At 47.3% G+C, this 11111-nt stretch overlaps 1 protein-coding gene across 1 annotated transcript in view; it reads right to left on the bottom strand.

Annotated features, from left to right (window-relative positions):
- The window catches only part of Ptprn2 (protein tyrosine phosphatase receptor type N2), a 523272-nt gene that overhangs the window by 361911 nt on the left and 150250 nt on the right, over positions 1-11111 (bottom strand). Inside the window, exon 5 of the mRNA XM_033763957.1 lies at positions 10548-10710. Coding sequence (XP_033619848.1) covers positions 10548-10710 — 163 coding nt within the window. The remainder of the gene's footprint in view (positions 1-10547; positions 10711-11111) is intronic.

Raw genomic sequence — 11111 nt, 5'->3', positions numbered from 1 at the left:
AAAAAAAAAAAAAAAAAAAAAAAAAAAAAAAAAGGAAAACATTCCCTTTCTGTGAAAGTGGCTGCGAGTATTAGAGAGAAATAGGAGGAACAGGTGCCTACCTCATGAAAGGACCAGAGGAGGATTTGATAAATGGGGGGTCACCATCAGCAGCATCCCCACCACCAACACAACACAGGCATCACTGTCAACTGCAGCATCCCCACAGTTAGGATCTCCACCACCACCACCTGCAGCATTCCCACCCACTCCGTCAGCATCATCCTTGCCACCAGCAGCATCCCACCAGCAGCATTCTCCTCACCACTATCATCAGCAGCATCACTCTGCTTCTGATGCCGTGTGCCAAGCTCTCACTTATATTCTAGGGGGTAGAACAACTCGGATGTGGCCCTTCCTCAACAGCTTGCAGGCTAATGTGACAGTTAAGTCAAAGTAATCAATAACTGAACTCATTTGGAAGCAGAGCATCAGAGGGTTGAGGAAAGCAACACTGGTTTGGAAGGAAGTGATTATGTTCTGTGGGGCAAATCGGAGCAGCCTCCCCACCTGTCCAGCAGTGAGGGTGCTCACGAGCGACTCCCGGTGCTCCAGCTTGACCGGGCTGTGCAGTCTCAGAAATGACTGTGGGGCCTCCTGTCACTGGCCAGCACACCTCTACCCAGTGCACATGTGCATTTTAGGCTGAGAGGGAAATGGGGGTCCAAGCCCCACGGGAAGGGGAATGGGTGAGGCTCATGTTTGCATGCTGGCTGCTCACACTCATCAGATATTCTCTTACACCCAGTTCTGGAAACAAATTAGGAAGCTTTTGACAACACATCAGGACAACTTTTGACCACACAACACATGTTTCCTTTTGCCTGACTCACAGCCTGGGGCAGTATTGACAGGCACAGTGATCAAGACACACTTGCTGCTGGCTTGACAGAGCACGCAGCACTCAGGCTGTCCACGGGACTCCTAATGAGCCGGCACCACAATGACACCAGGACACTCAAGGCCACAGATGTGGGAGTACAGAGCCACAGGAGGGGATCTTGGACACCTGTCATCTCCTGCTTATTAATGTTGATCTGCTTGCGGATGGAGAGTATGGAGGCTTCTTACTCTTTCTCTCTCTCTCTCTCTCTGTTGTTTATTTGGCAGCCCTTCTGGCCAGCAGTGCTGCTACTCTCCAGTGAGCAGAGGAGGCCACTATGCAAGTTATAGCAACACCCTAACCCTAACCTGGCCCCATGCAAACCTTGGAGCTCCCCAGGTCCAGGAGGTTGGAGAAGTGTTAAATCCAAAACCCCCGGATCAAGAACTGAGCAGGAAGTTGATAGCACCACGCACAATGGAATCAACTCAGGGATACCCTTGGTGTGCTACATTTGGGAGGATCCTGAGGCTGCTCTTCCCACTGCCCAGCCATGGCTACTCCTACCCCTGCTTACTGCTGGCCTCTTGGCCCTACACGTATAGCCTCATACCCAGCAACTGAGGGACAAGAGGCTGAGCATGTAGATCTATTTCCTGTTCACTTGGCCATTAAATCACATGGGCACAAGGACTCTGGCTTCGATTTCATTCTCATTGCCACTCTTGACTCTGTGGCATAGACATGATTACCCCCCTTCTGCAGATAAGATGAGACTCCCATGGAGAGAGATGGCAGGGCCAGAGTCCTCTCACATCCCCTTGGCAGAAAATGATGGAACTTGCTCAGTTAAGTTTAGAGAAGGAGCATTTGTTTCTGGCTTTAAAAAAAATCAAGAAGGTGGTGGCACATTCCTGTAATTCCAGCTACTTGGGAGGCTGAGACAGGAGGATCACAAATTCAAGGCCACTCTATGCAAGCTATCAAGACTTTTAAAATAAAATTGAAAAAGGACTGGGGTTGTAGCACAGTGGTTGAGTGACTGCCCTGCATGTATGAGGCCCTGGGTTCCATCCCTAGACCATTTTAAAAAATCAAGAAAAAATTGGACAAGAAGTCTAGGATTCTGATTTCAGCTCCCACCAACTAATCATTTGAAAGTGGCTATTCTGCTCCTCTCCTGGCTTCAGTTTCCCTATCTTTGAGGTGACAGGAATGTACCACATCTCTGGGGCCTTCTCATGTTACCATAACCATGCCACAGACAGGCAGGTGGTCCTCAGTAACAGGGTGTTGCTCTGTTTCCTGGGCTCACCCACTCCGAGAGTCCATCTGGGGTCAGTCAGCACAGTGAAGAATACCACTGTACTCCCTATGCAGGGCAACAGAAGCAAAGTCAGATTAAAGAGAGAAAGAGGCCTATGCAGGGCAACAGAAGCAAAGTCAGATTAAAGAGAGAAAGAGGCCTCGTTCAGCCCACACAGATTCCATGCTAAAGCAGAATGTGACAGAGACACACTTCCCAGGAGGCTTTCTCCCTGCTGAACTTGGACATGCACATCCTGCCCGTCAAGCAGGTCACCATGGTAGCCAGGCCAGCTGGGTACTTCCTTCCTGAAAACCGTGGTGTCTGGGAGAGAAGCACAAGGTGGGAAGTGTTAGTAGGAAATACAAGCAGCTTGACGGCAGGGGACAGAGTTCCTCTCAGGCTGGCCCAGAGTTCCTCCTTATCACCGTCTAGGGAAGGGACACGGATGCCAGCAGGGAAGTCAAGCAATACTCAGCAACTGAAGCTCGGAAGCTGGCTCAGGAGACACTTCTGGGTAAGGGAAGCACAGACATCAGGCCCAAGGACCACCAGAGCCTAGCTCCCTTCTTCTCAGAGAGCGCTGGCCTGAGAGGGCCATTGTTCAAAAATCCAGTGAGCATTCTGGATACAGCATACAAGACATGTCCACAGCCCTCATGGCTCTGTGTCTTTGCACACCCCATCCTCAGGACACAGCTCAGTAAGGAGAGCAATGTGGCAACCAGAAGACAGCCTTGAGGTGGACGTTCATACCATCTCAGGTCTGGGGCCATATGAGGAAAGTCCCACAAGCAGGAGTCCGTGTGGACATGGACGAATGCTGGTCCTTCTCTGAGGCAGTGGCCCAGAGTGGAACTGCAGGCCCAAGATAAAGTCTAACTTGAAAGAAATCACCGAATGTGGCTGTTCAATTTGTGTTCCCACAGTGGGAGGCTGGGTCCTGCTCTACATCCTCACTGAGAGTCATTATCATCGATTATTTTTAATTTATGCAGTGTAGTGGACATGAACCATCAGCTCTTCACAGCTTTATGTTGTGTTTCCCTAATGAATGATGCCAAGCACCTTTGGTGTCCTTGCTGCCCACTTATGTATTGTTTATAAAGTATCTGTTCCACACTCACCATTTTTGTGTTGGTTGCTTATCTTTTTTGCATTTCCAGTTTTTTTGAGGTAACTGGCAGACAACGACAGTGCCCGTTGGCTTCTATGTGTCACCAGTGTTGAGGCCATGAACACACCTGCCACTGAGCTGTCACTGCTCCCTGTGTAACTCTGCCCTCCACTCACCCTCGTTCTCAGGCAGCTGAGATCTGCTCCTTAAACATTAGTTAGTATTTTCTAAGACTCCACACAAATGAAATTAGGTGCTCTCTTTCTGTCTCCCTCTTTCAATAGAAATTTTGAGATTCATCCAGGCTTCATCAATAATTCACTAATTTTTATTGGTGTGTAGCATTGCAGATTGTGGATCAAACAAAATTCATTTATTTACTTACCTGTTGAAAGACAGTTGGGATGCCTGTAGTTGTGGGCATTTTCTCCTAAAGCTACTAGAAGACTCACATACAAATCTTTGAAGCAATATTTGCTTTAACTAGTCTTGGGTAAAGGTTAGATGGCTGGATCACACACAGACATGTGCTCAACTTTAAAAGAACATTCTACCCTTCCATCAGTAGTGTATGAGAATCCCAGGTCCTCTATCTCCATGCCAACATATGGGCCAGTCTTTTTCTTTTTCTTATTCTTTTTCTCTTTCTTTTTTTTTTTAAAAGGTCTCACTATCTCACTAAGTTGCCTAGGCTAGACTCAAACTCGTGATGATACTCCTGCGTCAGTCTCTCAGGGTGCTGGGATTGCAGGTGTGCACCACCATGCCTGGGTTAGGGGGTCAGTCTTATAAATTCAGCCACTCCAGTAGGCTTGTGGTGGTCTCTCAGAGTGGTGCAGCTCTCATTTCTTTAGTGAGCAGTGATGCTGGACATTCTACAGAAGCCTCTTCGCCATCCATGCATCTTCCTTGGCAAACTGTCTCTTCAATTTTTTATTTGTATCATTTTTCTTTTTAATGCATTTTGAAAGTTCTTAATACATTCTGAGAAGAAGTACTTTTTCAGAAGTATTATTTATAAAAGTTTTGGCAGTCTGTGACTTGTCTTTTTATTCTCTCAACAATGTCATTTGAAGAAGAAAATTTTTAAATTTTGACAAAGTTCAATGAACCACTTTCTACGTCTTGGTGTGACATCTATTAATCAGTTTGGAGGAATCTTAACATTCTTGAGTCTTCTTACCCATGGTCATGGAATAGATATCCATTAACTTACCTCTTCTCTAATTATTGATGTCAGTGTTTTATAATTCTCATTGTGCAAGTTCTTATGCCTATTTTTAGATTTATCCATAATTATATCATAATTTTGTAAACAATAGCTTTAAATTTTTGATATCTAATTGTTCTTATTGTATATTCCACAGCCTTGCTAGACTTATTAGTTTTAGCAGTTTTTTTGTGGTGCCATTATTTCCTACGGAAGTTACCATGCAGTCTGGATGCTCTGTGTTTCTTTCTTTTGTTGAATTGTACTGTCGAGGGCACCTGTGCCATGTTGAGTAGAAATGAGGTCAGGCTCCTGTCCAACATGGACTTCAGCATAAAGCTTTCCCTTGTCCAGTATGCTATTAGAAGCAGGGTTTCATCAGGAAGTGTCAGCTTTTGTCAGGTACTTTTTCTACATAAGTTGAGATTATCATATGGTTTACTTTTTCTTGTTAAGGTGGTGAATTACACCAGCTGGCTTGCAAATGTAAAATTAACCCTGCATGTCTGGAATAAATCTTCTTTGGTTGTGATGTACTGTCCTTTTTATAAATTGTTGGATTGGATTTGACAGAAATTGTTTTACATTTTTGTTCCTTTATCTTGGAAGGATAAGGACATGTGTTTTTCTTTTAATATATTTGTATAGTTTTGATCCATTGAAATTTGTCAAGATTTATTTTATGGTCTAGCAAATGATCTACCTGGGAAGTAATCTGTGTACTCAGAGAACACAGAGAACACATACTTGGTAGTTTAGAGGTGTATCATTCTACAAATATCAATGAGATCAGGTTGGTGGATAGGGTTGATCAAATCTTGTATATCTTTATGACATTTTATCTACTTGTTTAATCAATTACTGAGAGAGGAAAATTAAAATCTCTAATATTGATTGTCGACTTGGACATTTCTCTCCTTAGTGTTCTCATGTTTTGCTTTTGTCTGAAGTACAAATAATAGGTCCATAAAAAGATTTCAGTGTCATCATAATGAACTAACTGATCAGTGGATCATTACAGTCATTTTAGAGTGTGTCTCTAGCAATGTTATCTGACTGAGGTGGCTTTGTCTAACTGGCACAGTACCCAGTTTCCCTGTCTGTAAGGATTTCTCTCTACACACTCTCCTTCCTCTGACTCCATCTCTTGGAAGGAGTGACAGGTGTGGGTGGTGACAGTTGCCCCACCTTCCTCAGAGAGATGGACACAGTTGCTATGAGGCTCTGGCGACCTCCTGGTGCTTTGCAGTCAGGTGCCAGGAAGCATGGGAACTTGGGATTGCTGAGAACATCTGTCCTGCCCATTCCTGACCGACTCTGCCCGATAGCTCTTTCCCTGACTGCTTCCTTGTTCCAAGCCCTGCAGGCCACTGTGCTGTCCTTGTAAAGGCTGCCGCTCCTGGGAAGACCTTTTCCCTCTCCCCTCCCACCCTTTTGGGTGCTGCCCCTAACAGAGTTCTTATTTACTGTGCAGCCAGCTTGCCCTTGAGCCAGCCTCCACATGCGATAACAGTGGCCTTGAACCTTGTCTTCACATCCTTGGCCTCGGGTAGTTTCTCAGCCACATGGCCCAGCAGCTCACCTGGTTTGCTTGTAGAGTCAGAGTGGGTTAGGGAGGTCTTTGGACATATTGCATGCTCAGTCTGCCAACACCCTCCACAGGGGACTTCAGGTTGTCCTTCCACTGTCTGTCCTCCGCAAGCTCTCCCTGAACACCTGGCCCCCTTGTCAACACACTTGCCCCATTTCTCAGTCCTATTGTTGGTAGTTTGTTGTCTCTCTTCCCAGTAAAACTGTAAAATTTTACAGGACCAGGACTTTTATCTAATCCCAGCACAGTTTCTTGTATATTAAATATATTTTTACAATGTTTCCAAAACAAATCAATTGATGGTATTGCCAAGTAATGTATTTTGGCTTAAACCCCTCAGTGACAGTGAAGTAGCAGCTTGGCAGTGTTCTCTGTAATGACTGGAAGGACTCTGAGCCAGTGCTGCTGTAGCCAATAAAACAAGAAGTTGGGTTCCCCACTAACAATGCAGAAATAACGATAACACTTTGATTTAGCAATCGATAAGAGCTCAATTAGCGTGTCAGAGCTCTGAGCTGGTCGGTTTGATTTAAGAGAAGCAGTGTGATTTTATTCCCTATGGCTCCTGTTATGAAGTAATCATTATGAGAGCTTCAAAGATAATAAATTCAGAACGTGTCTCTATCTATGCTAGAGTCAGATTTTTTATGATAGATACATAGAAAAACATGATTTGTAAATAATTCATTGGAAATTGGTTGTACCTTAAAAGATGATCAGCAGATCAAGCTTAAATTTCTAACTGAAATATTTCATCACCCAAGCAGATGGGGGCTCAAGAATGCTACCCAAATCCCCAGCTGGCCCCAGGCCCACAGTGGTGTGGTGCCTCCCACCATGGGTCTCTTGCACTTTATCCTATCCCTGCTCCTTAGGAGATAACTAAGCTTTCTCCTTGTTCAAACACTGGAGAGAGAAAATAACGAGTTCTGTGTTTTCATACATTTTCTTTTACAGTGGAGAAACATCTGTCTTAACACAGAAGAAAATGCCTAAGTCAAAAATGTCACTCAGGGCTCAATTTCTGAATGACCTGTGACTGGTATGCTAAGCCAGCCAAATGGTAGGTTAGCCTCAAGCGTGGTTAGCTCACACTGGGCTACATCAGGAGTGAAAGGGTGGCTTTCTGAGAATTACTCTGGGCAGTGGGCATAAACTGGCCCTGTCACTGCACAAAGGTCAACCATGACATGGGTCAGCCTGCCTGGTGGGGTCTTATAGAGTACACGATCAAACGTAGGGCAAGGTGGGAGCCACTACTGATGGGTGCTGACTGTGCCCTCTGCCCAAGCCCTCCTATTGCTGGTTCTTGACAGAGAAGCAGGTGGGGACCTGGTCTGTAGGGAAGAGTCCAAGCCAGCAGATACTCCTTAGAAACCCCACCAGCCCCTCACAGGCTCCTGCAGGCACAGGTGTCTGGTAGACTCAACACTTTCATCCTGTGAGGGAAGGGCTTCATTTCTAAGGCTGGGATGTCATACCTGTTCATTTCCTGCATGTCAGGTTGCACCCTAACCTGGGGTGGATTCTAGCTCAGATATAATGTGTTCACCATAGCAGGAGGGCTAACTCAGTAATACAACTACACTGAGGGAGAAGCACAGCTGTGGTCCAGAATTGAGCCACAGGAAGCCAGTGGTTGCTGCAGCAATATCTTGGTCAGTAGGGAGGGGTTGGCTCTGCCTTCCTGCCTTGGCCCCTTCTTTTTTTTTTTTTCCTCATTGAGTTTATTGGTACATATTAGGTATACAGTACAGTAACACTCATCATTGGGATCTTGTACCTTCACATGACAGGTCTTGGTTCTCATTTTTCCTCCTTATCCCTGCCCTCCCTTTACCCCTCCTCCCTCCCCCTTTACAAACACTTCATTTCCATTTCTTCATTTTCTCATATTTTTCTTTCCCCTTATTCCCTTTCCCCTACCCTTCCCACTTTCCCTACACCTTTAGCCCCTTTCTTCCTATTTCATATTGTCCCTTCTTTTTCTGTTTCTGTAGTTGATGAAGGGGTGGACATCACCATTACGCTGAGGAAAAGACATTAAGCCTTCACAGAAAATTCTAAGTTCTTTCTTTCTATTGGAACTTTTGCTGAGTCTCTGGAACTTTCCATCACTCCCCTCTCTTTCCTTGCTTTTCTGCACTTGGGTTGTATATTAATGACTCACCTGCTCTCTCCAGGACAGGATGGGAGGTCTCAGGCAGCCTGAGTGGATGCGCCATGGGCACAATGATCACGACACACAGACAAGAGAGGAGGGCAGAAAACAAGTCATGTGGGCATGCATTTGAGTTACCACAATTCCAGAAAACTGGGGAAAAGCAGCCTCCACCGTGCTGTGACAGAGGAGGCTGGCACCGTGTGGCAGAGTGACACATTTGCCCTGGAACCTGCAGTCCTCATGCTCCTTGAAGAATCATAGAACTCCACTGGAGTTCAGACTCTTGACCTGCTTTTCATCTTATTTTTGAAAGATTGTCACATTGACAGTAATGATATTATAGTCAATATTAGCATAGCACTGCACAAGGTGCTTCACATGGGTTTTCTTGAAGTCCCTGCAAGGCCTTCATGACCAGGGACAGAGAACAGAGCAGTTGGGCAACTTCCCTGAGGCCACACAGTACGTGGGTGGTGGGGAGCAAGGCCTGAGCCACTTCAGCATCACACGTTGTCTTTTGCTTCACTGATTCCCAAGAAAAACGTCTACATAAAATCTATTTCACCCCAGAACCTCTAGCTGCATGTCTGGCATATCCAGCATACACATTCACGATCAGTAAAACAATAAAGGCCCATATTTTAAAATTAAAGTTAAGCAGACCAGGCTCACATAGGCAGGATGCCCAGTCAGCTCTTGCAAGTTGGGAAAGGCTCAGGATGTGCCTTCTGTCCAGCCCTGTTTGTGTGGAAGTGGGCAGGGTATTGGCATGCTGGATGTCCCTGCGCTATCTGCTCTTTACTTCCAGGCTCTGCAGCCCTGTCACCTGCTGGATGAGGGCTGAAGACCCTACTCTGGGTGACAGGGAATGACTACAAACCAGTAGACCTGGGCAGACATACAGACAGCAGAGGCCCCAGAGCAGCCCTCAGGGTGGGGTTTCAGCATGCACCTGAACCAGTGTTGGGATTCAACCCAGTGGCCATGCCCAGGCTGCCACAAAGTGCATTGTGATCACACAAGACGGTGGGTGGCAGAGGAATGGGGAGGAGCTACACAGTAGTTCCTTGGGAGGGCTGGGCTCAGGCCTGACCTCTGCCTAGGGGTGCCTGCTCAGAGCACAGCTGGATGCAGCCAGCTTCTGTAAACACACACAGCTCTGCACTGGTGCCAGGATCCTAAATGAGTCTTCGGGCCTCCTTTATGCTGCGTCCCAAGTCCTCCAAGGTACTTGACCTTCAGTGTGGGGTTTGCTCAGTCTCATGCTCAGGGTTAGCTTAAGTAATTGCAGTGACTCCATTACAATAAAACAATTTTCCTGGGCTACAGCACCTGAGAAATCCCAGAGCAGTTCAGGGAGAGTTCCAGGCATCCCTCCACAGCCAGCAACACACATCAGTCTTAGAAAAATGTGTTCTATCTCATTTTGGTTGACTGCCACATCAAATGCCAGAAAAGAGGCTCCAAACACTATTGTCAAATGCCCAGCACACCAGTCACCCAGGACCCAGGTACCACCCAAACCTCTACCAGGATGCACAATTCTCCTGGCCCAAAGATGGCCATTCACTGTGCTTTCCTGCACAGTGAAGTGTGGCATCTTCCTCCTGAAGCTGTCACAGAAATCACTATCCTTTTCCATTTAGAACCCATTGCGATTCTGACTGCTCCTTGTTTAAAACTCACCTCCACACAGCTTGGTACACCCTGGGGCCCTTTGGACTGGCCCTGGACAAGGGCCAGTCTGTCAGCATCCCAGCCCCCCTGCCCTCTGCCTATCTTGGACACTTGCCTCGTCGCTGGTGCCCAGGCCCCAGTACCCATGGCAGGCAGAGCCCACTGCTGTTCTGGTCACCCAGCCAGGCTGCTCTTCCTGGGAATGAGAATCTTAAATGATAAGTAGATGCAGCATCAAGACCACGACTCTGGGCACCAACATATAACTCCTGCTGTTCCAGGGTCCATGCCGATGCCCACTGCCACTTTAGGCCCTTTTCTATGGAGTCTCATGTGTCCCATCTGTGCTTACAGCAGTCACTCCTTGAAGAGCACTTGTCTCACAGGAGCACTCCTGAGGCTCCTGCCTGCAGCTGCTGTGACACCACTATGAGGCAGACACCCCAGCGCCAGGGGAGCACAGGCAGCCCCAGCTCTGCAGCTGTCCCTGCACACAGGCCCTCCCTGTATTGCTCCTAGTTGGGACCCAGGAAGGTGGCGAGAGGAGCCATAGTCATGAACCACCTGGGTGCCCTGCCCTGAGAGAGCAGCACAAGACCACAGCAGGGTGCAGGCATCACCTTGGCTGGCAGCTTCTCGCGCTCGATCCCTCGGTGTACATTTGAGGCCGTGGTTTGGGACAGAGCCTCCAAATAGGGCAGGTATCGCTGCAGGGTCTTAGCCAGAGCCACATCATCCTCCAGGCTATACTGCCTCTCAGTGTCCATATTCTGCTGTGAGGTCCTGAAAAGCAAAGCAAACCACAAGTCAATTGTGTGTGCAGTCTTTGAGGACAAGCTGCTGGATGTGGGCAGGAGTGTGGGATGTGCACTGCACTGTTTAGCAGTGAGGCCCACCTGCACCTGCTCCACACTCTGCCTTAGCCTGCCAGGGAGTTGATTTCTTTGGACCTCTGGGCCTCCTGGGGAACTGACAAATGGTCCAAAAGAGCATTCTCCCACTGCGAGAGGTGGAAGGTGAGGCTACTGCAGAGAAGGAGGGTGGTAGCCTGGGAGTAGGAGGGCCACTGCTGTGAGATTTGAAGGTTAGGAGGAAAAGTGGCTATGGAAACTGGACATGGCAAGTCACAGGAGGTCCCTGCCCAGGAAGACCCATGTCTGAGCCCAGGTCAGGGTGATGCTGGA

This window comes from Fukomys damarensis, unplaced genomic scaffold (genome assembly GCF_012274545.1).
Source record: "Fukomys damarensis isolate Sample0158 unplaced genomic scaffold, DMR_v1.0_HiC HiC_scaffold_16, whole genome shotgun sequence".
Classification (NCBI taxonomy): Eukaryota; Metazoa; Chordata; class Mammalia; order Rodentia; family Bathyergidae; genus Fukomys; species Fukomys damarensis.
Note: the sequence above shows the minus strand (reverse complement) of the source record. Positions and strands in the feature narration are given on the sequence as shown.